Source organism: Pseudopodoces humilis, chromosome 15, assembly GCF_049639895.1.
Source record: "Pseudopodoces humilis isolate 2021_Gansu_Grassland_sample_001 chromosome 15, ASM4963989v1, whole genome shotgun sequence".
Lineage (NCBI taxonomy): Eukaryota > Metazoa > Chordata > Aves > Passeriformes > Paridae > Pseudopodoces > Pseudopodoces humilis.
In genome coordinates, this window is record NC_142214.1 from 17,320,432 (window position 1) to 17,346,460 (window position 26,029).

At 50.5% G+C, this 26,029-nt stretch overlaps 1 protein-coding gene across 3 annotated transcripts in view; it reads left to right on the forward strand.

The window, feature by feature from the left end:
* LOC102107616 (gamma-aminobutyric acid type A receptor subunit theta) overlaps nt 1-26,029 on the forward strand; it is a 71,671-nt gene that overhangs the window by 34,700 nt on the left and 10,942 nt on the right. For all 3 annotated transcript variants that reach the window (XM_005527412.3, XM_005527413.2, XM_088062563.1), the window contains one exon: nt 14,279-14,499. In XM_005527412.3, coding sequence (XP_005527469.1) covers nt 14,279-14,499 — 221 coding nt within the window. The remainder of the gene's footprint in view (nt 1-14,278; nt 14,500-26,029) is intronic.

Sequence of the window (26,029 nt, forward strand, 5' to 3'; positions counted from 1 at the left end):
GAAAATAGGTCAGTGTGACTCATATGTCAATATTTACTGCATTTATGGCAACTTGTAGAAGGGAAAAATCTCGCCTGCCTTCCATTATACTTCACAAGTTATCCCATTCCCATGACAAAACTCTCCCCGTGCCCTTGCTCCCGGTACTGCTTCCACTGCAGTGACAGCCCAGTAAATTCACTACTACTTACAGTCCAGTTGCTAAGTAACAAGCCAAAGATCACCATGCAGTCTCTCCAAATGCCGTGGCCAGCTGGAAGCTGGATTTGCACAGAGCCCCAGGAATTCCTTTGGAGACAGAGGTCTCAAGGACTCGGTGCCTGTGGAGCAGGGAGCAGCAGTCCTGCCACCAGACAGCCTGACGCTCTCCTCGTGCGAGGGCACAGCTCTGTGGCTTCCCCAAAAGGGCTCCCCCGTGCTTGTGCTGATGGGCTGTGACTTTTCCAACATCAGTGATGACCTTGAATGAATATTTTTGTTGGCCAAATGGCATGATTTGGCCATAAGTAGGATGTGAACTGTGGGAACCTTGCTGGAGCAAGCTCTCAGTTGAGGAAAGACTGAACTGCTGGACAAGGGAATGATTCTCTCTCTTGCCCCTGAAGCTTTCTATTCTACTCTGCTTTTTTCTCCCTGGGCATGTTTCAGCATTCACCTGATATCTTAATGGGAGAGTTTCCAGAATGCTCTTCATCTACATAATGGGAAATTCTGGGTTATGGGAAAGCTGTGGGGTGACCTGGCCGATTCCCAGCCCAGACGTTGGGGTTTGCAGCGCGAATAAAACGCTGTGGCAACGCTTGTCAAGAGCGTGAATCCCCCACTGTGACTCTGTCCACGGTGCTGCTCTCCCTGAGGAGCAGCTCTGCGAGTCCTCCAGGACAAGTCCAAGCCTTGGAGGGCTGAGCCAGCCCTGCTGTGGTGCTCAGAAGCAGAGCTCCCACGTTTGGCTCACTAGGCAGCTTCCCAAGCGGGGCCGTTTCGGTGCACTCCCAGAAAAGGCCAAGTTCAGTGTGCACTTGGGAGGTGAGTGCACCCCACACCAGGAGAGGAGTCGTGCTGGGGAGGAGGAGAGGCTGTGGCTGGATGGTTTGCAGCGTGCTTTCAGCTGAACGGGGCTATGCATTGCAGTGCTCCATCTGTTCCTCTAGCAGCCGAGTTATCTTTAGCTCTGAACATGTCAGTGTTGTATGGTGCTGGTATGAACCACTTCAGCTTGCACCCCAGCATTCCTGTAGTAGTTAGAATTCCTACTGCAGGAAACTGCCTGGAATAATTCCACACCCCACCCCACCCCCCCCCCCTCCTTCCTTAAATTTTTATTCATGTTTTTACATGGGCAAAACTCCCCCAGCCTATATATATATTTTATATACATATACATGTATTAAAAAGCTGGCTCTATTTGAGAGCAATGTTCCAAACTGCCACCTGTTTCAATAGCAATGTTGCAGCATTGGAGAGGATTACTGCAGAATGCTAAAGTAGCTTTCCCCCCAAGTGAAAGCTTCATCTGATTTGATTGAAAACCGAATCAGACCTTGAGCATCTGACCTTCTGACATCCTGTCATCTATACATTTAAAGCACCCAGCAACAGAGAATGTATTTGTGCAAGGGTGCCAGTACCTCAATATAGAACCTAAATCCAAATACGAGTGCTTGCGTGTCGTGCTGCTATTTGAATATGTAAATAAATGGAGCTATAAATAGCTCTATATGTTATGTACATGTTAAGTGAAGGTGGCAGATCCGACAGCTGAATGGCTCTGCTGTTTCTGAATGCTGGGAGAGGCTCCCTGCACGCTCCCCACATCTCTCATGTTTGCTCCTACCCCTCTCAGCCTCTCTGCTATCACATTTTTCAGGCCTCTGGAGAAGATCGTGTGTGGGGACAGGAGATGTTAATATTCTGAGTCTGTGCTGAGTTGCTAGGCTACAGAGAAAAAGGAACATTCAAGGAAAAGGGATGGTAGAAGGAAGAGGGTCTGCTGAGCTGTTTGGAGATCCAGAGAGGTCCTCTAGTCAGATGAAGGGATCGTTTTGGGGAAGGAGGACATGCGTGCATGTGGGACGAGCTGTGGGATAGTCCCTGCTGTCCTGGCACAAACAGAATCTCAGGCCAGCCCCAGCCAGAAAAAAATGGCAGAGGAGGGAGTAAAAGACAAGATCCCCTGGTTCCTCCCAGGTGTGCACAGCTGCTCTCCTGCTGCCTGTTCCAGGGTGTGCTGGGTCACCAGGCCGAGCATGCTGTCCCATACATCCCTGCCTGCATTTTCCAGGGTGTGCTGAGCTCCCATCTGAGGCTCTGGTGAGGAGGGAAGCAAGGCCAGAACACACTCACTGCTTACAGGGTGGATCTCATCTCCTTTTCCCTCTGCAGCACCCGGCTGCCCCAGCGTCTCCTGTATCCTCAGTGTGACTACAGGGAAGGCAGCCTGTGCCTTCTGTGTCCCTGACCACCTCCTCTGATGCTTTCCTAGGTCACTGATACACAAAGCACTCACCCTTTTATCCACCAAGAGTTTGTAGCTAGGCTTGAAGGGAACTTGAGGTTTTACAGTACAGAAACTCCTGTCTGAGCCTTGTTATCCCAAGTCCCGGCTGTTTGCCCCAAGAAGGAGTGTCAGGTATTTAGCTGTGAACCATCAGAGCCTTCAGTTTCTGTGTGTTCCACTCTTCTGGAGGGATGGGTTTGCCCCATGCTTCTCTCCATATCAGATCCCTCAGAAAAAAAAAAAAATAAACAGTGCTTTTGGGTATTTTTATTATCTGGATACTTTATTTACTGAGCTCACATGGGCTCCCTGCCAGCTCTGCAAATAGAGCTCCTTGGCTCCAGGACTGTTGGTCCTGGTGCTGCAGCAAGCACTCACTCAGCGTGGACAGGGACTGCAGCTTGTTCTCCCCATCCAGTTGGCTGTGAAGTCAAAGCCTGCTCTGCTTGTGGACCTCCACAGCCTGCTGTAACCTCTCTTTTTTTCTTTCCCTTCATGCATCCTGTAATAAGCTTGACTTGTTCAGCAGAATCGGGAGCGTTTCGTACAGCTGCAGTGTGAATGCTGTTTGCAGTGCCACCAGCACCCACCCATCAGGTCTGTGATCCCACTCTGAGGATTGGGATGGATGAAGTGGGAGAGGGCCAGCGTGGTCCATGTGGTGGGCACTGCTGCTGGCCTCAGCCTGAGCTGGATCCCTTGGAATAACCCATGGATGGAGGAGGAGGTATCTATCACCCATCCTTCATGATTGCTACTTCCAGTAACCTTGACAGTAGAAATTCTTTCCTAGAACACATCCATTGATACCCCTGCCCTTTCTTGCTGTCCCAGCATGACTGGGCAGTGCTCTGGTCACGCTACAGCTGATAAAGCTGATTGCTGGCCCTTTCCTTTATCACCATTCCCTCTCCCTGAGGAGGGAATCACCTCAGGGGCCACAGATACAGCTGTACAGAATATTCACATGCAGAAAGTCACCCCAGGTACAGAGCTCTGGCTGCAGGAGTCTGAGGGTTTGCAGGTGAAATGGTTTCCATCCAGTTTGCTTGTTCCTGTTGAAAAGCAGGCCTTGCTTTTCCAACCCCAGGGCTGCCATCCTCTGTGCTGAGACCAAGCCTGACCTAACTGAACCCTCCCTGCCAGAAATATGTTCTGCTCTTCACCATCTACTTCATCCTTCCTGCATGATCAAACTTTACTTTCTACAGGAAACAAACACAAGTCTAAGTTTTTGGTCAAGCCAATCAGTGCCAGCCTAGCTGAGGTGATGGTTTCACTCAGGAAGTGCTAGTTGTCTTAAATGATTTAAAGGATTTGTTTGCCTCTGGCTAACTCCTGGGAAATAACATCTTCCTGGCAATTTTCAGAACCTGAAGGAGGAAACCTTCCTTCCCTAAGTTGAAACAATGTCTTCAAAGCCCTGTGTGCCTTGATATTGTTGCAGAGTCTCGTGGTTTCGATGCTCAGAGCTGGATATGCCACATTTTATTTTGCCACGTAAAGTAATAATATTGCTTTATTTATAACATGCATTCCTACCTCTGCAGCCCCAAACTGCACTGGAGGTCTTGACAGCACAGGGAATCACAAGCTCTGTCTCATTTTTTTCCTCAGGGAGGAAAAAATAATTTCTCTGTTTACACACTTAGCACTTGCCCAGAGATGTGGGGGGAAGGTTTAGGAAACATCACTCATCTTCCAGCATCTACTTTCCCTTGACATAATCCAGTTTTCTTCCTCCATCCTTCTGAGAGCTTTAGAAACTGATATCTTCACTAGTCACCGTTCAAACGTCTCACTCAGATTTAATTTGCTCTAATAGGCTGGTTGTTGCATGTTTAATTAAATACCAAGTAATTATTAAAAGCATTTTTGAGCTTTCATGGCTGTATATTAGATATGCCAATATGTGTGTCCAGGAGAGCACTGGCAGCACGGGCTGAAAGGCAGGGAGGAGAGGGAAGGGGAGAATTCAGGCACCAGCACTGTGGAAGGCAGTGGGGTAGAGCTGGATTAGTGCAGCTCAACAGTGGAAGGTGAAGACGGCCTTGGAAAGCACCAGGGTTTTCTGTGGTGGGTCAGCATAACCTGTTTTAAATCACCAAGCACTTCACAGCAAAAAGTGTCTCGTAATAAAAGCAAGTTCTCGGATTCCCTTTCCCAGCTCTGCAATTCCTGATCATAATTCTTCTCTGGGACTCCACAGAGATCGGGCATGAATGCTTGTGTGTCCCACACTGTGGCATGGTGGCCTTGTGCATGCCTGGGGGAGGTTAAGAGAGTTAACACAAGGGGCTAGGTTAAGATTCTGCCTTAAGTAAATATGGCAAGGGAGAGAAGGGACTTGGGAAGGCTTGGAGCAGCCATTTGGAGACATTTGATGCTCTAGCAAAACACAAATGTGAGTTCCCTGTCAGTTCCCAGCCCATCTAGGATTAGAAGACCGTGTAACAGCATCCCCTTCTGCCCCCAAAATGGTCAAATTCCTGAATTTCCCAAACTTTATGTACGGCCTTGCTTCTCTGCCCGTAGGTGGGTGTCTGGCCAAAGCGTGCCCTTCTGTGCTGGTTTGCCATGGCAAGCTACAGGAAACAAAAATGTGTCCCCATTGAGAGGCTACTCTCTGGAAAAGGCAATTTCTCAAGTTGTGCTGGGTTTTGAGAGCAATCCAGCTGGTGGTGCAGAAACAGGACAATTGGGGGCAGAAAGGGCTCTGGGTTTGTCCCCTCTGCTCTGCTGGCACTTGGGGGACAGAGTGAGGAGAGCAGCCCAGCAGGAATGGTGTGCAGCAGCTCACAGATTTCACGGCTCAAGGGTAGAAAGTGCCTGGCATTGTTTTCAAAGCGCTTGCCTGAGGAAGATGTGCTGCAGGTGGATTTTGGGATTGCTGCCTGTGACTCTGAGCAAGGTTGCTGTTTTGCCTGTGCTCGCAGAGCAGGTGATGCTCCTCCCTGTGCCCATCGGTCCTGGCTCTTTCCTCTTTTTCTCTGCTTCCAGCAGGACTGGGGCAGTTCAGCAGGTGACACGTGGTGCTGCCTCCTGCTCAGACAGGGCACTGAGGTCCAGGCTCAGGACTCTGAAGGCCTTGTCACAGCAGATCCCTTTGGCTCAGGACCCAGCTGTGTCCTCTAGCTGACACCTGCAGGGCCAGCACCGTTCCAGGTGCTGCAGGGACAGGGCCAGGCAGGAGAGAAATAGGGCAACAAAGCCACACTTTCCCCGCACACCCTGAGCTGTTGAGGATATTGCTGACACCTGTCCCAGTTTCTGGTCATGCATTCAGCAATTAAACACATGCAAATTACTACAAAAGTAGATCAGATTAGTTAGGGGAACATATCCATGCAAAGTACTTCTCAGGTCTTGAAGAAAATGAGTTCAAGAGCACACAGACCTGCAGCACAGAAGGGCACAGAGTATGTCCTAGAAGCCAACCCTTCCTTGCACTGCTGGAAGAGTGCTCCTCCTGATTCCCAAGCCAGTGCTGGCATGGCTATTCAAAAAGAAGGAAGGTGGAAAAAAATTGTGTCTTTCCTGCCTGCTAGGCTGAAGCGTAGGGAGAAGGGCAGTACTCGAAATATTTGTCACTTTATGTACAACAGCTGTCATGCAGAACTTCAGACTTGTAAGCTGGGCACTGGCACTTGCACCAAAACAGAAATTAAAAGCAGCATTTTGGCAGGATACTCTCCCCATGAAAAGTACAGTAAGTACAAAAGCTGCTGCCTCCTGCCCCAAGCAAAGGTGAGATTTTTGAACTGACTCTGTGCTGTCTCAGGGCTGGAAAGGCAGGTGTTGACTTATGGCAGGTTAACTGGTGCACATTGAGGTCTGGAAAGCCTTGATTTATCTGTTTGGAGATGGACAATCCCTTGTGAGGGCTGAGTAGATGTCTTTGATGAGCTTGCTGAGGAAGGGCTGTGGTCATTGTGCTCAGTCTTTCCTGTACATTCCTGTACATTCCTGTACATTTTACACCGCTCCAATTCCTTGCAGCTGACTGCAGGCAGATCCTGTCTTCTCCCCTTCAAAACAATTCCTCTTATTTCTCCTATCCCCTCCTTCAAATGAAACATACTTGAGGACTACTTTGTCCTTTAATTTCTTTCCCAAGAATGACGGGAACAGGAGCTGGTGTTTAATCATCAAAGAAGTTGAAGCCAGCAAACTGTTCATTAGTCTCTGGCAGTGGCAGCTTGGTTTTTACTAAGTCAGATGTTCCATTTTTCTCCCTCTTTCTGGAGCATCTTGGCTTTCCTAATGTTCTTTTGTGATCTTGGACAAGGAGACCATATGTCATTTGCTTATATAGGGAAAGACTTTTATTTGGTTGCTTCTCCAAAAGGAGGTTCTTTATCAAAGTCAGGCAGCAAAAAAGTCAAGTGGTACAGCCAGAGCTAGAGGTGAGTTGCAAAACCTCCTTTATCCCTCATGCCCAGAGTCCTCAGCAGAAGAAGAGCAGTGCACTCTCTCCCCTGCAGAAAAGTTATTGTTCCCAGTTCCTTACAAGTGCTTGGTGAAACAGCCTCCAGTAGCAGCCTGGAACAGTCACCTTCACTTTCAAAGCCCCACTGAAAGGTATCCAACTCATTTGTCATCCACAAAAATGGACCAGGCACAGGCAATATCTGTGTTGCCAGAATTTCTGTATTCTGAGCAAATATTTGACCTCTCCACACGCATTATTCTTTCAATTTCTGGTCCTGGTGCCTGAGTCTAGTGGAGCCCCTAATGAGTCTGCACGCTTCTGCCTCTGGACTGGTTCAGTGCTGAGGGTTCTCTAGGTCACAGCACAAAGGAAAATGATCTGACCCAGCCTGCCCACAATGTGTGTCTCTTAGGGGCTGTGCTGGGGATTTAGGGAGCAGCTGCCTGGGAGTTCTGTTCAAATATGGGAGCAGTTGGAAGATGGAGCCTTGCAGCAGCAGGCTCAGCATCCTTGAGCTATTCATTCCTGTGAGTTCCTTTCCGTAACAACTTGAATTTATTTTCCATATTAATGCTTAGACCTTCCAAAATACTCTTATGCTCCTGACTTCATGCTTTTGTTACATCTAATTGCACAGGCTCTGTGGAAAGTTATTTCCATTACCTTGCCTTCAGTCTATTCTTGTACAACAACCCATTGCTGAACTCTGCCAGAGCTCTGCTCTGTGCTTAACCCCTGCAACAGTTCTCCCTGCCTTGCTGCCTCCTGCCTCTATCAGAGCCTCTCAACTACTTCTGAGAGTGTTTGTGGTTATTTGTGCTCTGATGAGTAACCCTGAAGTGTCTAAAAGGAGGTGGGACGCTGTGAGCCCGAGAGCACAAGGTTGTGGTTGTTTACAGGCTTAATACAAGCACTACAGGGAGTTGGGAAAGAGAAAACCTGATTTGTACCTGTTTAAAGTGATGTGCATACAGTGAAGAATTCAGCTGTGGAACTCAGGCCACAAGATTGCAGATGCCAAAGGTTGAATATGCTGAGAAGTGAGATAAACTCTCACAAGAGAAACTGAGGATCTTCAATTAAGAAGGTACCAGCTCTGACTGAGGAGATCCTTTAGTCCAAATAGCTAGATAGATAGAGTTAAATATCACAACAAAGACCCTTTTAAACTTATATTCCTCCCTGCCATTCTCTTTCCTGTTACTAAGGACAGGCTATGACTGTATAAAGACTTTTGGTCTGACACAGTACACCTGTGACTCCAAAACCAGCACAAACACATTTGTAAGAGCTCCACTTGGGTTCAGAGCATGTTTGTGTCCTGCACACCAACACGGGACTGCAGCAGAGGAAGGGCTCCTTCATTTTGTATCCCTCCTCTCACTGCAGTGACAGAAAGGGACATGATGCCCTGTGGTGCCTTAAGTGCTCCTGTCCACCCCTTGCTGTTCTTTGATTTGTAGACAAGGAAGTTCAGGTTCCCAGCCTGAGCTGGCTCCCCGAAGTGCTGTGTCCTTTGGTGCTCTGGGCACATCCCTGCACATCATTTAACAGCCCTGGCTGGCCCACAAGCAACTCTTGTGTGTCCTCAGGGAGTTATGGTGGGTTCAGATAATACCTGCTACCTCCAAGCTCCAGCTTCCTCCTGCCCTCCCGTCTGTTACTGCTCCAGCAGCACCCAGCCTGTGCTCCCCACGGCAGGAGCGGCTCCTCTCCTGTATTAATCCCCTCCCCTGGATTCACAAGTCACTGCCTTGGTCCCCACCAAACTTTGCCTTCCTCTGCACAATTGTGTTTGCTCCTATGCTCAGATCTGGCATCTTAACCTGGGACCCTCAAGAGGCAGCTTTGGTGTTGTGTGACAGTGGGCTCATTTCTGCTCCCGGGCTCTGCACAGAGCCAGCACCAGTGGGGAGGGGTCCAGGGCCAGCCCAGCTTTGCTTCCAAAGGAGCATTTCACTCCCAAAAGGGGCTCTGTGAGATGGAAGAGGAGAAGCAGCTTATAGGATAGATGTTAATAAAGGTGTTTGGAAAATGAGCCAGTGGAAATCCATTCTTGAATTCATACCTCTGGTGCCAGCTTATTTCCCTTCTTGCTGTGACTCAGCTGCTGTTCCCTCAGACTTCTCTGCCCTGTCCTCTGAGAGTCTGGGGAATCCCTGTGCATGCTTGGCTGAGTTTGTTGCCTCTGGGGTTCTGCAAGAAATACCTTCCTCCATTCATGCCCCTGCCTTGTCAGCATGCCAACGGCTCACAGTGTACACCATCTTTGGTTATGGGGTCTCGGATGAGCTTCAGGAAAGGCTCTAATCATCACTATCCTCTCATCTGGAGATGGATTTTAGCACTCCTGTCCTGGTAGGGCTCCCCATCATTCCAACACCCCCCAGGTCATCCTTCTGCAGTATTTTTTGTGTCCCACTGGGTGAGCTCTGTTCACAGGGGAGCACCTCTGCCTTGTGTGCCTCACTCAGCAGGAAGGAGAGAGAACGAGAGCCTTTGGAAAGGCTTTGGAAAGCCTTTGGAAAACTGGGGAGCGATGGTGTCGGGGGGCTGGCGCTGGCAGCTCGCACAGAGCCAGGCATGGGCAGGGATCCCTTCAGGACAGCCAGGCTCAGCAGCTTCCCAGCTCTCCAGCAGGCTCAGGTGTGACCCGGGCTCCAGAGGGGAGCTGTGGTGCCCAGAGCCATCACACACACAGCTGGGACGGGACAGCAGCTCGGGGATGCTGCTGCAGGCAGGAAAGGGCTGGGAGCTGCTGGGTACCAGACTCTGGGGACAAACTGTGGGATCTGGCCACTGCTGGGAGGGCAGAGATGGAGGAGAGGCCTGCTTGGAGACACACAAGCCCTTTTAGCAAAGAGGCACATGCTTTTTAGGTCAGTGAGCCTCAGCAGGGCTGAAACCCAGCTTTCCCCTGGCCAGAGCTGTTGATTCTGGCATTTCAGCCTCCCACAGAGGGATGCTGGGCAGGGCAGGGGCAGCCTGACATGGCCAGCTGAGCTCTGGTAGCAAAGCCCAGCTGGGCAGAGTTTGCAGGTATCTTTGCAAAGCTTTCCTTTCCTTGGGATGGAAAAAGGAAGAACAAGGGGAGACATGCAATTTCTGGTCGTATCCAACCTTCAAAAGCCCCTTTTGCCTTGTTCCAGCCTTTGTTTTTTTTTTAGAAATGAATTCCTGATTCATGCTGAACACTTTCCAAAGTGCAGTGCGACCTGGGGGTTTCTGATGAGGAGTGGTATCTCCCTTCTTCCAGCCTTGTCTCTCCTCTCCCAGCAGGCACCAGATGAAGCAGGAGGTTGCACAGTGTGTGCCCCTTCCAGTGTGGGTCCTGCCTTCTCCCCCAGAGCAGATTAAGTTGGCAGCTCCCCACAAAGCTCTCCCATCCTTGCCCCAGCTGTGGTGGCCGTGGCCAGACTCTGGCCCTGCCTGAGCATTTTATGGTCCTCCACAAAGACCCAGTGGGATCCATCATTTGGAAGCATTTTTGTTGCTGCTGGAGCTGTGCTGGTGCAGGGTGGAGAGGGTCTAGGCTGTCAGCTTAGAGGCAAGTGAAAGTCAGATTTTCCTGCAGCTCTCGTTTGCCCCTCCAGCAGTGGAGAGCTCTGCTTACTGGGTGTGTGTGCAGAGGGAAACCTCTCAGTTACCCCTTGCACAGGCAGCAGGGAGATCCAGCTGTGTTGTCCCACCGAAGTGCCCCAGCTGGAAGGAAGAGCTGGAAGGGTGTGTGAGCTCCAGGTGTGTTTGAATTCCAAGTTCTTCACTGAACCTCGTGAATTGGCCAGCTTGCTGTCAGCTGGTGACTCTGGGAAACCCAGCTTGTGTAATATCTGTGGCATCAGCAGGCTCGTGAGTGTCATGGATTAGTGGGTGGTTTGGGAAAGCCTCATATTAGCCCAGTGACAGATAAAACCCCACAACAAAGGCATCGTCATCCAAGACTTGGAGGAAAATCGGGCTCATTGCTTCCGATTCCTGAACCTATGAACCCCACATGCCTTGGCTCCATCTGGCCTTTCTGCTTCTGCAGAACGATGTCACCCTTGGCCATTGCTGCATGTGCCTCTGGAGGGAAGGCTGTGATTAAGATCTCAGCAGCTCTGGAGCCTGGCCAGGATGTGATGTTAGGGTGGCACATGGGCTCTTCATAACTGCCTGACCACGATATGGGGGATGAAGGGCAAGGCAAGCTCACTGCTTGCTCTCCTGGATTCTGCTCCTCTTGCTGTAGGGGCCCTGTCAGACCCTCCATCCCCCTGCCTGTTGTGGCATTTTTCCTCTGGCTGTCGGCTTGGGGAGTTCCCCCTCCCTCCCCGTGCTCCCGAGTCCACCCTGCGAGCCCCCTCCTCCGCAGGTTCACTCCCTACTGCTTGGCATTTGAAGATGTCTGTGTCTGTTATTTCTTATCTTAGCTTGTCTAGCCCTGATTTGTAGAAAGTTTGTAAGTTGGCTAGCTGTGAATAATAACTGGTTCCTTCCAAAACTCCCACCCTCCCAAGAAGTCCTGTTAAAAGAAGCCCAGACCCCCAAATCCTTTGTCTTTTCCTGGCGTTCCCTTTCCAAGAATAAACTGTGAAATATAACCCAGAAGAAAAGTCCCCCTTTTCTGGCCCGGGTCACCTGCCCTGTCCCTCTTCCCCATAGCTTGGTTCTGTGCCCACCCCATGCCAGTGTCCTTCCAGGGAGGGCTGACCACCTGCCCTGCTCTTCCTTCTGCCCAGAAATCATTCCTGCTGTTCAACAATGCTGTGAGAGCAGCAGAACAAGAAGTGGAGCACAGGAATCAGCAGAGAGAGATAGGCTGAGGGAGCTGCATGAACCATGATTATCAAGTGCTCACCTCCGTGGTGCTGTCCAGGGAAATCAGTTGTGCCAAGAAACCCAGGAAGGTTGGAGAACAGATCTCAGCCCTGTGCTGGGCTGGCTGTTCCTCCCCAGGAAGGTCTCTGCACCTGAAGAACCTCATCTAGCTGATGGCTAGGGCGTAGGCTTTTCTTTCTGCACCCCTCCGAGTTTGTTCCCGTCTGTGCTGGGAATAGAGAGGATGTGTTTAGAAGGTGCATTGTTCACTTTGTAAGCAGCTTGCCCTTTTTGTCTTCTGGAGGTCAGTGCCACCTCTTGCCTGCTGCTGCTGAAGGCTGGCAGGAGCCTGCAGTGACAGCAGGGTGGCCTGGTTAGGGGTGAGGTGTTGCAGGGCTCTGTCAAGGATTAGGAAAATGCAGGTCAGCAAAGGAGCTTGCCAAGATGTGCAGGGGGAGTTCTCAAAGGGGGAATGGAAATGATGCCTCTGTAGCCAAGTACCCCACGGGCAGGGGATGAGTCTGTTACCAACAGGGGGTAAGAGGCTTCAGGAATTTGGGTGCTCTGCTCCTCTGTGCACTCACTGCAGTGCAGCCCCAAGTGCCCTGGGAGGGATTCTGGGGACAGCATCTCCCTTTGCAGGGCCCTGACCAAAATGTTTGTGCCTCAGAGAGAAGGACTGTGATGTTTCTGAGGAAGGAGTTTAGAGTCCTTTAAAAAGCAGAGCAAAACAGTTCCTTGGCCAAAAAGCTGCCACTGTGTTTTTGTTCTTTTCAAGACAGCACAGAAAGCGACAGATATAGCTCTGTATCTGGTGTACATCGCAGATTTACTCTGTGACCTTTTGAATCTGCATGTGGGTCTGGATTTCTGAATCATAGTTAGATACCCAAAAGCTGGCATTATCTGTGACGTGAGATTATTTGAGCTTGTTTTCAGAGGTGTTAATCAAACGTGGCTTTGAATGAAGTCTGTGGGAGAAGACAGGCAGGCAGATGCCTCAGTGCTCAGCCCAGATGTTGGTGCATGAGCAAGCTCCTCACCAGCCCCTCACACAGAGCTGGGATTTGCAGAGCAGAAAGGCTCATCCTGCAAATTCATGTGGTCCAGAGGATTCCAGTGGCGCTGCAGGGACTGCTTGGGAGGAGACAATGTGTCTGTGATCCCACCTGTTCTAGATCATTTGCAAAAAATGCCTTTTATTTAAGGACTTTGGGAAATATCTCTGACTTCTGTAGGGTCACTGTCAACAGGACTTGTGCCCACTTCCTAATCATCATCCTATTATTTTAATGCTATCTGGTTTACCCCAAAAATCTCATCTCCCAGCCTATTTAAGATGTGTTGCGAGAATGTTTCCTGAGAGTGTTTCCTGTCCTTGGTGTGTACAAGACTCCTTCCTATACTGCTTGTTTACCTGAGAAGAAGAAACTGTTCTGTTATGTGGCACTGTACTGTGCCTCTGGACAGGCTGATCTGAGGCCTCTGGATGTTCCCTGGATGTGCCCAGCAATGGGTTTGGTTTTTGCAGAGCTACAGCCATCAAACAGCTCACTCTCCCTTCTATAAAATTTTTGTGTTAGCAACAGTTTTAAGTGTCACCTTTCCTCTATTGGATAGGAGGGGAGCAGGATATGTGTGGCATTGTGCTAGCTGGGGATGGCTTGGGAATCACAGAATTATTTAGGCTGGAAAAGACCTCTAAGATTGAGTTCCACCTGTGGCTGACCCCTGCTTTGTCAGCCAGACCATGGAACTGAGTGCCACGTGCAGTTGTTCCTTGGACTCCTCCAGGGGTGGGGACTCCACTGCCCCCCTAGGCACTCCATTCCGATGTTTAACAACCCTTTCCATCAAGAAATTCCTCCTGATGTCCAAATTTATGGGGAATTTTTCAGGGAACTGCCCCTTTCCCAGTGGGTCATGCTCCACTGATGACAGATTTCCTCCCTGTATGTCCCTTCCTGAGAACCACGAGGAAATCCCAACTTAGCTCCTACAACAAGGCAAGTGCTGAGAGCCTGTCACAGCTGGCCTGGCTCCACCTTGGAGCCTTGGCCTGGAGGTGAGGCTCTCCCTGTGCCCTTTAGGATGGCATCAGCTTCTGCTGAAAACAAAACTGCCTTTCCCCAGCTACCCTGGATGGGAGTGGATGGCATTTGTGTGACCTTTATGTGGGGCAAGTGGGAGAACAACCCTAGAAGTCTTTGCTGGGTAGCCACTGTTGGCTGACACCCTTTGGGGCTCCCGTAGCCTGAACTGCTCCTGATGGTGCAGACAGGCTCTCAGCAGGAGTGGGATGCAGTTTTGCTTGGCTGGAGTCACATAATGGCGTTTTGCCCCAAAAACTCGGGCTTGCTCCCATTCTCGCAGAACAAATCCCAGCACACACCCCTCAAAAAAAAATTAATAACAAACCCAACAAAACAACAACAACAACAACAACAACAAAAAGTGTTGGAGGTGTGGACCCAAACACTCAGGTGCCAAGGAATTAGGAGAGGTGTTGGCAGTGGCCCCAGGCTGACGTGTGCCCGTTTCTCCCCCAGGATTACACCATCACCATGTACTTCCAGCAGAGCTGGCGGGACAAACGCCTGGCCTACAACGACCTTCCTCTCAACCTGACCCTGGACAACCGGGTGGCTGACCAGCTCTGGCTGCCTGACACCTACTTCCTGAACGACAAGAAGTCCTTCCTGCACGGGGTGACGGTGAAGAACCGCATGATTCGGCTCCATCCTGACGGGACCGTCCTGTACGGCCTGAGGTGAGTCCGAGGCTTTGCTGTAAGGGTTGCTGTGGAAAACGACACCTCATTTAAACTTCTCCCGTTTCCAAAAATATTCTGGTAAGGCAAGGGCCCAAAAAGATACTCAAGTGCTACATGGTTTTGTGTCTCTGTTCTTTCTCCAAGCTGGAAATGGCTGTTTCTTTCAGGCCTCCAACATTTCCTGTGCTGCTAAAGATGGATGTTGGAGAGGGGAATAGTCTGCTCTGGGCGTTTCAGGTCACTGTCATTCATGTTGCATAACACTTCCATTTGAAACACTCATTTTCAGTTGCTTATAATTTTCTGCAAGTTTGGGCTATGGAGATGAGCCTTTGTTACTGTGGTATCCTAGGCTAAGTTTCTGTAACCTTTTAGTCAAACCACTTCAGTCGTTTTTTTTGCGTTCAAGATAGGTTTGTGTATGGTTGAAAAAAAATGTCTGTTTACTGGAACAATTCTGAAGACTGAGGCATGAAAATTGATATCTGGTAGGAGAATGGTCCTCAGCGAGGACCACTTTTTGTGGTGTCTGGAACAAATTGACATAGGCAAGTCCAAGGCCTTTGGAATTGCTGTGCTTGTGTGAAGTGGAGGGAGAAAAGGTTTGTCTTACTCTGTTATCTGGGTATGTGAAGGGGCCAGGGTAGGTAATAAAGTTTAATGGAGAAACAGAGGGCTAAAAGACAAATTTGCAGCTGCAGGATGCTGTAGCTGAAATGCAGGGAACAATTTTTCCAACCCTGTATTTGTCTGGTATTTTGTTGTTGTTGTTGTTGTTTGGGTTTTTTGGTTGTTGGTTTTCTTTGTTGAGGGTTTTTTATTTTTGTGGTAAGTTTTTGGTTTTTTTCAATTACCAAAATTCCCAGCTGGCTCTTTTGACCTGCCTCCATAAATATTTATGATAGCATCTCTGGGTTTATGTCCCAGTGCAGCAAAGGGGGAGGAGAGAGGGTAACACTCACCCTTCCCATTTATTGTATCAGCTCTTGTGCTGTGTCCTGTACTGTGGCAAAGCTGCAGGATCATTTTGCCCCTCTCTGAGTGGCAGGGCTGTTTTGGGGAGGGTTGGGCTGACATGGCAGAGCAGGAGGCTGCCCAGAACATCATCCTGCCATGGGTGGCTGTGCCCTGTGCTCTCCCTGCAGCAGAGCCCTGGGAAGCCAAAGGAGCAGCAGCCACTGCTGGGGCTGGGGGACAGCCCGGGGTCCCTGGGGTCATGTCTGTGCTGGTTTTTCCCTTCAATTATGAATGCCTTCTGCTCCAGGCCCAGAGACTGCAAAAGGTGCAACCAAGCCAGGTTTGTGACCCTGTTGTGCCTCTCCCTTCCCAGGACACCCATCTCTCTCCCTTGGGCCAGGGATGTTTGGCTGGAACTGTCAGAGAGCCCAGAGCTGGCTTTACTGACCCCCCAGCAAGACTGCAGCAGTCCCACAGCTGACTCCCCCAGCTTTTCTCACTGTGTTAAAACAGGAGTGAAGGCCAGGCAAGAAGGTGTTTTCACTTGGGGGCAGGTAGGAGTATAAATTCAGGAAGGAGGGGGCAAAGAGCGCTGCTGAGCTCAGGCTGCTCTTTGCTGCTGCTCAGCCCACCTGAGCGCAGAGCTGCCTCCCCCAGGCTGGTGGGCAATCTCTGCACACACCTGCACAGCACAAGTTGAAGTGCTGGTGTATTTTTATCAGCTGCCATTTAGTCAGCTTGAAGAAGGAGCAGTATGAAGCCAGTAGCACGGGTGACAGGCAGTGGAAGTCCTTGGAGGGTTTGCTGGCTGGGGCTGGGACACTGTGCCAGCTCCTCATGCACTTCCCCTTCCCTTCCCCTGCCATTCCAGCTCCCTGGAATGACCTGTGCAAACAGGAGAGAAGAGGAAAATTGCAGCCAGGCCAAATGAAAGAAAATGACAGCTGTTTGCTCACTATTTCCAGGGCCTCAGTAAGAGCTGCCTGTGTTGGTTTAACTTTTGGCTGGTTTTCCTGGAAGCTGTTCCCTTGCCCCTGGAGAAAAAGACAATTGCAAAAGTGAAGCTCTGAGCGATGGCAGCTTCTGCTCCCCAGCTGTACCTCAGGTCAGGATGGCTTGCTGAAAGTGCTGAGGGTACAAGCCAGGTGCCCTGAATGTTTGAAGTCCCTCTAGCTTTGCTCACAGTGGTAGGAAAAGGATTTCTTTAGGGCTGCTTTCTATACTGACTCCTGGACCTGCAATTTTGCTGAAGACAGGAGTACTAGGTCCAGTTTTTTCCAGGTGCAGATAACCATGATCCTACTCAAAAATACACAGCAGGTGTAAGCAAGCAAGAAAAGTCCCTGAATATTCCCCCGTGTTCCTCTCCTCTCTGTAAATGCGCATCCAGGCTTGCCCTGCCCATAGGAAGGGAAGTTCAGGTCCACCCCATGTTCTGGAGCCTGTTCTTGTCTTGCATTTCGTGCAGGAATTTATGAAATGGAGCCACCCTGATGGCAGAAGGCCAAAGGAGGCCATACCTGCTCCTTTTCCTTTGTTTGCCTGTTTTCCCCCCAGCGAGATCCCACACCCCTGCTCCCCTCCCGCCACCTTCTCGCCAGTCGCTTCCCCCTCCTCGGAGCTGATCCTGTAGCAAAGTGACTCAATCATGCTATTTGTGGCACAACAGTCATTTTTTTTTTTCCAGCAGGCTCTGATGTCAGAGAGCAGGGAAGGATGACATCCTGGCAGGCCTCTGCCTTCAGCAAGTGTTCCAAGGACCAGCAGGACCAGGCTCAATCCCTGCACCAGACCCCAGGGTCCGAGTTAAGGCACGCCCAAGCCATGAGTAGTTTCTGACTTCTGTGAGAGCAAGACCAGGCTCCAGATAATTTGTTTGCACGAGTAAATGAAGCCCTGTAATCCACTGTGAAAGCTGGGTGTCAGAAAAGCATATTCTTCTTGTTTTTGGTGGAATTAGCAAATTGATGGTTGAAGGGAGTGCAACACAGCTCCATCTCAGGGAAGCGTTCCATACAAAAGCTTACTCCAAAATTAATTCCCACCGGGCTCAGATTAAAAGCCAGTTGCCAGGTCTCCAACAAAAGGAATGAATAAACAGCAGCAGTGATGCTGGGATGCAGGACTGGTGCTCCCAACCCCTTTCCCCAACCAGTTACCAGATGGCACAAATCCCAAAGGGCAAATAGAGCCCCCAGCCAGCCCAGAGGGCACTCCCAGCTCTGCAAGCACCGACAGGGATGGCAGGATGCAGGAGGTGCAACCTGGCCTGGCCCCTGAACACCTTGCTGGAGTGATAAGGGCCTGTGGAGCACAGGAGGGATGATCACCCATGGGGTGAACAGGGGAATGCTGAAATGATGTGGAAATTCTGCAACAGAAAGGGAGGCTTGAAGGTGCTACCCACAAAGACAAAGCTGCTGGGTGATGGAGGGAGGTGGATAAAACAGTGAGGAAAAGCTGGATGGCACTGGCTGAATTTAATATATTTTTCTACCTAATGGCTTTTTTTTTTTTTTTTTGGTCAGAAATTGCATCAGTTCCATCAAATTTTAAACAAAAAAAGAGGGAGAGATTTTTTTCATTTAAGAAAAACCATGTCAGAGAATGTTGATGTTTCACTTAGGTCGATATTTCCCTCACTCTTTCAAGCTGCTTTACAACCACTATTGATGTTTGAGTAACAGAATTACCAAGGCTTTCTCTGGACCTCCAGACACTGTCTGGAGCCCTGCCCCAATGTTCAATAAGCTCTACATTATCACACATTCAAGCTATACATTGGTCTGGGATTTTCATTTCCTTCCCCAGACCATGCAGCATCCATTTGGTAGTGAAACAAGTCGACACTTGTCAAGTGCTGATGTCACCAGCATTTTGCTGTCTGTTTTCAGAGACCTAAAAATAGCAACCACTGTAACAATGCTGAAATTCTCATATGGTAATTGGGGAATCGTATTTGAAACCAGCTTTAAAACATCCTTCAGGGAAATCTTGAAGCTGTTTGGTTTCATTCTAATTAGAGGCAGAACTGGATTTCTTGCAAAACAGGTGATTTGAGGAGGCCAGGCTGCATCCCTGGGCTCGTGGGGAATCTGGGATGTTGGGAAGCAGGCAGGGAGCAGCGTGGACCATGCCTGGCTGGCGAGGAGCCCAGGCAGTGTAAACTGAGCAACTGGAAAACTGCAGAGGAATTGGGTGGTGGAGGCTAAATCCTGTGTGGAGGGAAGGAGGGATCTCCTCCTGCGAAGGTGGGGGTGGTGGTGGGGAACGTGTGTGAGGTGGGGGTTTTATTCCTGGCCCTGGTGATGTAACGAGGTGTGTTTGAGGGATGAGTCAGTTCAGGAGCATGCAGAGGTGCCGAGGCACCGTGGGGCTCCGTGCCCAGGGAATGCTCTCCTGGGGAGGCAGAACCCTCTCATCAGTGTGAAAAAATCCCTTAAAGCAAGAGGGAGAGAATCGCCACGCTTCAAACACCTCAGAATTTGTGGGTTTAGGTTGAGAGATGCTGGGTGTATCTGCCTTGGTAGCACTTCATTTCTGCTCTCCATGGTGGCTTCTCACCAGTCAGCTGCCCCTGGGGGACACCAGCCCTCTCACTGCTGACCCATTTGGGGACTGTGACCTCACTGCTGGGCAAGGCAGCAGCCAGGACCTCCCTTCTGGCTCACCTGGAACTGTGGAGCAGCGCAGGGTGATGTCAAACATCTCACCTGATGGCCCACCCAGCCTTGAGGACGCTGTCAGAGCCCCCTGTGCCACCCCTGCCTGCTCCCCACGGCTGGGGCTCCTCCTGGGGGCTTCTCCACAGCCCCCATCCCCAACCTGCCCCTTGATCAGGATTTAGCCCTGGCAGTGTTGCGTTCCCCAGGTCCCAGCCTGGGGTTATTTAGCTGTCCAGACAATAAAAAGGTTTCTTCTGCTCCTGTCTCACTTGGAGCTGCTGTCTGCAGCCACATTCTTGTTTTCTCCACGGGTGTTCGTTGATTTTCTGCAGAGAATCTGGCCTGATGGGTTAAGACAGGAGTTTTTAACACTGAGGAGTTTTTTTCTGTTCTGAGACCACTGAGCAATTTTCTTCTCCCATCTCACAGGCCAGCAGGGAAGAAATCCACTATTTCTGCTTCCCTTTTTCTCCCTGAGAGAGTTTTCTCTGGAAATGTGACAGATGATTCAGGCTCTACCCTGTCTCTGGGAGCTCTGCCTGCTCCCTCTGCAGGTTAGGCAAAGGCAACAGAAATCTCCCCCGTGGCAGCTGGGGTGCAAAAAGTTGGACTCAAACCCATCCATCCACCCCCCTGGAGCTGGTCCTGAAGCTCTGTCCTGCTCCCACCCCCGGGCTCTGCCTTGGGCCAGCTCCTTAGCACAAAGATGTGGAGGTTGGAGAAGAGTCCTTCAGGTGGGTGAGGGGAAATCAGGGTTTAATTAAGAGCTCAGCTCCCCAGTTGAGGTTAAGGATAGATCCTCTTCTGCATTTTTGTCTCCTAGGGCTTGTATGATGGATTTAACAGGAAACACTTGAAGAAAGTTTAGCAATATGAAATTTCTCAATAATCTTAGAAGCTGTGGAAGAAATTGGAGCTTACTAGAACAGGGCAAAGCCAGAGCTGCTCCTCCATCCTTAAGATTGCAAGAACAAAGGCAAGCACCATCCTGGCTGGAATTGCTGCCTGTGCTACATCTCTTATGAGTCTCAGTTCCAGAAACAGGGGTCAGGGAGCATCCTGAGTCCCGAGTGTGCCCTGAACCCCCAGCTCACCCTGGCAGCACCTCTTTGTCTTCCTGCATACCCTGTCCCAGCCACCACTCTTCAGCCTGTCCCTGGGCTTCGCCACCTCCCACAGGCTTAAGTTGTGCTGTTTTATTAATTAATTTAATTATTTTATTAATTATTGCAACTTGTGCCAGGAAGGGAGACACCTCTGTTAAGTGCAAGCACTGATACCTGAAACAACTGTAAGAAAAGAACCTTTTTAGAGGTGTTCCACCACTCTCTCGTCCCCCAGTGCAGCTGGCCAAATGCGTTTGGGATGGAATAAAGGAGCAGAAAAACAAAACCTTTCAGTCAAGGCAGCTCAGCTTTGCACTCTCCCAGGGTGGAAAAATGGTTGGTTAAGACGTGTGGTACCCTGAGTACTAGTTTAGAAAAGCCTCCTTTTCCTCTCCCATCTGAGTGCAGTGCACACTGTGATTTATCAAAGGATGCCTAGGCAAGCACAGATGCTTTTGGAAACAGAGTGACCTTAGAAGGATTGTGCCAAGGCTTGTGGAGTCAGTTTTAGGCAAACAGACACAAGGGGAAAATGTTCCATATCCTTGCCTTGCTCTTGGTTCAGTCATGACCTCCAGGAGTTTGCAAAGATCAGACTGTGTTAAAAGAATGGCAAAATTCACCACGGGTTTATAAATCCCTCCAGGCCCTTGGAAGTTTGTGCTTACTGCCAGGCAGAAGGTGACATTTGCCAGCATGTTTTTATGACTGACTTTGAGAACGTACAGAATAAGAACTCGGGTTTGGTTTTATTCCCATGTTTAGCAAAACAGTAATTTTTCCTCTCTTTCTACTCTTAGTCACCAGAATTCCTGTAGGAGTCTAACTTGCCCCATGGGGCGAGCCTAAGTCCTGCAGAACCTGAGCTCCCATCCCTTCTCCTTATTGCTGCAAACTGCCGTGAGCTTTGGGAGTCTGCATCCCGAGGGGACGGGAGCATCTTCAGCTTCCCAGGAGATCTGGAACCCAGAAAGCTGCAACCAGCAACTTAAATGTTTGTCTTTGGCTGTGAGTGTTTGTGTTAGCCCCTGCAACGTGGCACTTCATCCAGAACTGGGAAATAGGGTGAGGGGCCTGCTGGCTGTATCTCTTCTGGCATTAGAAAAGCAGTGGTGGGGAGGATTTGTGCTGTTCCTCTCCTCTTCTCAGCCATTCTGGGTTTTAGTCAGCCCTTTCCAAGCCAACGGTGTCAGGGGGCATTCCTGGACACTGAGCAGCAGTGTCCTCCACAGTCAGTTTGTTTCCTGGCTTTGCTCTGTGTCCATGAACAGCCCCTTGGGCATCCCCAGAGTCCAGCAGAGGCTGGTGACCATTCCCAACAGGCTTTCTGCATGCAGCCAGACCCTTTCCTGTGGGGTGGAAATTGAAGTGTAGACCAAGGCTGTTCCATGCCAGTTTCCTCAGAATCCAGTGCCAGGCATTTTTAATTTGCTGGGATAGACACAGTCCTGATGCAGAAGTTTATTTTGTGAGGATGAGCTTTAAGGGGAAAGCCCCCCAGTCACTTTATGAATGGCTCAAATGTAATGATCTTCTCCTCTCTCCCACTCCATCCTCCTTAGAAAGCCTGGACTTGCTCCTTTTGCAGTCGGGACACATTTTGGGGAAGTACTTTTACCCCTCACACTTGTGGCTGGTGAACTTGGCTCCCCCAACACGCTGGAGATGAGGCAGAGGATGAGTGGGTGGCTGAAGGCTTTCAGAGCCTGCAGCAGAGGGAGATGTGGCTGGGGCAGGAGCTGAACGGGAGCTCCCCTGAAGGTGGCCAGCACCAGGGTAAGGAGGAGGTGGAAAGGAGACCCTGGACTGCAGCAGGGTTTAATGGCAGCTTGGAGCTCTGTGCTGCTCTATGCCTGTGCTCTTACATAATCATTCCAAGTAAGACAGAAGAAGCCATTAATAAGTAAACAGTGATGAGGAGGATCAGAGGGGGAATGAAATGGCTGGTGGTGTTCATGTCAGAGAACTGAAATATTCGTGGAGAACTGATGGTTTGCAGCAACCTGAGTGTTCCCTTTTGAGCTGCAGCTGTGGTGGGGCTGTGCTCTGCTGCTGCCAGGCTCGGTGCAGAGCAGCACTTGAGGTTGCACCATCCTCCCCATGCCAGCATCTGCTTTGGCCATACAAGCTTCAGGAGGGCAGAGCTTTCCCCATTGCAACAATCAGACACCCATCACTAGCCCTGTGTGGCTTAGAACTCCATGGATGTTTTTCTAGAGGAGGTCTCTACCTCTCCTGGGGATGAGGGCAACTCTCCACAGTGAGGTATCCACGTTGCTTTGGCTTCTGCTTGATCCACTCGATGCTGGAAGAGAAGGGGATCTCCATCAGCCTGCCCAAGCTGCTCAACATCTCATCCATGTCCCTTTGCTCCTTTTCTCTCCTTTAACCTTTTGTGAGATGCACGGTGCTCTCCCCACAGCAGAGTCTCCCCCAGATGAGCTGTGTTTTCCTGCCAGCTGTGCAGTGGAGTAGCAGGGCAGCGAGGCCTTGGCTGCTTGGATGGCACAACTGCCTACAGACCTCAGCAGAAACAATTAGGGCCAAGGGCATGAACGTCTCTTTCTTTGTGGGGAAGGAGCTGTAAAGGTTGTGAATGTGAGGGGCTGCCCTAGAGGCCTGTGGGGTGGGCAGGGAGGGAGGGAAGGGGAGCTGGAGGGTGCTGGTGGTGGTGGCCGGGCTCGCTGTGGAGGGCGCTGGACGCTTCATTGAGCGCAGGGCGCTGGAGAGCCGCTCCCCTCCACGGGCAGTGTCTCTGTGAATCGCCATCAAAGCAGATGAAATTTCACACCACACAAATTTCTGAATTTAAAAGGGGAGGGAGGTGGGTAGAGAAGCGGGAGAGGAGGAGGGGGAGGGAGAAGATGCAGGCTGGCCGGGCGCCAGCGCCTCATGCTAACGCCACGGGGAAGGTGGCATCCTTCCCTGGCGTTCCCTCTGGTCCCCGCGCTCCCTGCTCCCTTTCACTGTGCTCGCGTCTTCTGGAGGCAGTGTGCTCTGTCTAGAGCTGTTTACAGGATGATGGTTTGTTCCCTGTCTCCTCATCTCCCTGCTCACTGAGTGAGTATCCACTCCTCTGCTTTCCCTCTTTTAACCTCACCTTCTCCTCCGGCTCTTCCTCTCCAGGCTGCTTTACCCCGTGCATTCCCTGATCATCCTCCTCTCTTCCCTCACTCTCTGCTCTACTTTCTGACATCTCCACTTCTTCCTCCCCTATTTGTGCTCATGCCATCATCTCTCCTCATTTTTCCACCTCTTACTTTCCTTCCACCTTGATTTTCTCTTGACCCTGTTGAGACAGGAGCTCCCGAGTGTCACTGTCCCCATCCATCCCCCTGCGCTGTCCTCCCCATGCATCTCCCACTTGCCGAGCAAACCCATCTCTTCACACGACAGCTCAGAGTGTATCAAGGTTAATACATCCACATCCATGAAAGAACGAGGCAGAGGTTGGTGCTGTGGCCTTCCAGACCAGAGGTGGCACGTGCTGTGACCCCAAAAGGTCACTGGGGTGACTGAGTTTTGCTCATGCTCCTCTTTGACAGCGAGATGTGCACGGAGCCTCTCATCCCTCCATGAGTCCCACCTGGCCCTGGAACACCAAAAGGAGCTGGAGAAAGCTCTCCTTGGCCCCTCTAGGTGCAGGGGAATGTTGAGCCTTCAAGCAGAGTCTACCAAAGGGAAGTTGATGTCCAGGATACTTCAAAAGATCTAAAGAATTGAACACCTCCATCCTCTCTGGGAGATGTCACTTGCTTTATCCCAAGCTGGGTTGGTTAATCAGGGTTTAGGAAGCCCAGAGGCAGGGCCTGAGCTGGGCCTGGTGCCCCAGACCAGCTGCCTCCTGAATCTTGTTCCACTTCGGGCCCCCACACCTGGTCCTGCGGTGCTCTGGACAAGCAGGAGGCTACAGCCTGGCACAGCTGTGGGTGCTTCAAAAACCACAACAAAACCTGCCATGGTTCCAATTTTACCTGCCCAAGCAGCTTTATATGGGCAGATCACCTGGAGTTTGGGATCTGCATCTAACTGGGGTGTCTCTGGAGGATGCTGAGTTGCACAGTGTGGATATACCTCCCCTTTAACCAGAAAGAAAGGAATTATCTGGCTTTTTGAGGACGAATGTCCTCTTAATCTTGTTTTTCTCCTTTCTGTCCTACCTGTCCCTTCCTTTTGAATCAACAGGGCTAAATTCTGCCCTGATGTAAATCTCTGCTGATACAAATTGGTGTGATCTTGCAAAAATCATTGGAGTGGCTGTGGATTTATGCCAGCTGCCAGCGTGAGCAGGGTTTGGTGCATGGACTGTGGTAGCCATATCTCACTGTGTCACGCTCTGCATTTCCAAGCGGCCCTGCAGGTGATAAGCAAATCCTGGCGAGAGGGTCCCTCTCCGAGCAGAGCAGGCGGAAGCCTGGATGTCCTTTCTGCAGCCAACCCAGCCAGGCAGGCTGCGATTTTGGGATGGACACTGTGCAAAGGTTTTAGCCTGGGGGGCTCCACAAATGGGCTGGAAAATTTTTATTTAATACATTTTATTTTTTTTTTTATTCTATTTTTTTGCATCTCGCACTTTAGGGAGAGCAGGGGAAGCGCGTTTGTGGCCGCGGTTTCCCAGGGGTGCGGTACAGTCCGGAGAGAGGATGCCGTGTGCGGCACAGGGGGATGATTCATCCCCGTGCACCACTCCTGGTCCCAGCACCGGCCACCGTGGGCTCTGCACCTCCCACCTTGGGCTCTCCTGCCAAGGTCGCAGCTCCCCTTTCTGTCTGCCCCCACCACCACAATGCCCAGTTCCCCCAGTGCGGCAGGATTAGGGTGGGACAGGCGTTGTGTTTCCAGCTGCCCTCCCAGGACTGCGAGGCTGTAAAAGCAATCCACGCCATGGCAAAGCCCTGGTGGTAATTTTTTAAGTGGTTCCTGTCCTGTTGTCCTTCTCCCCCTTTGAGCTTTCTCCTCCACCCCAAATGCATTACAGATAAAAGGGTTAAGAGCTCGCCTGGGCCCCCTGCTCGGAGAGAGGGCAGTTGCAGTGTTGTATCTAGACCCAGTGAGGATATATATAAATTCCCTTCGTCTCTTCGGATCTATTTATAGCACGGCAGGCAGTGGCAAAGGCTCTCCTCAAGGCTTCATCTCCTACAAACAGACTTCACAGACAGCAGAGAAGATAAATTTAGCACACGAGATTTCTTAAAGAGCCAGCAGCTCTGCGGGGCTGCCAGCCTGCCCTGCCACAGCCCCTGCCCCGATACCCCCACTGGGGCAGCCTTCCTCCACCTTCTTCTATCCTCCCACCTTCTCCCCCCCCTCCTCCCCATTTCCAATTTTATGTCCAGCTTCATCCATATTCTCCCCCTTTCTGGTCTCTTTTTTTCTACCATTGATGTTTTTTGCTTTTTCTTTTTTTTTTTTTTTTCCTTCTCTTTCACTGGTTCGCCATCTCATCCTCCCTGATTCTTGTTTTTCTCTTTTTCCCTCTCTTTTCCCTCTCCCAGGCCACAGGGCTCAGAAGATAAAGCTTTCTAGTTAACAGTTCACTGGTTATGCCTACATAGTAAAAAATGTGTAGCTTGATTAATGCCTTCCAGATGGTTAATTGAAAAAATAGGGGGAGAATGCAGCAATCTCTCCCCCCTCTCCAGCACTCTGCACACATCCATCGCACAGGAAGAAGACTGCATTAAAGGCTGAGGGGAGCAATAGATTTGAGAAATAGGGGCAGCCTCTTAACTCCAGTGTGGTGTTGCCACGCTGGGCTGTTAACTCTGTCCCTGCCTCTCATGCCCTCATCTCTCC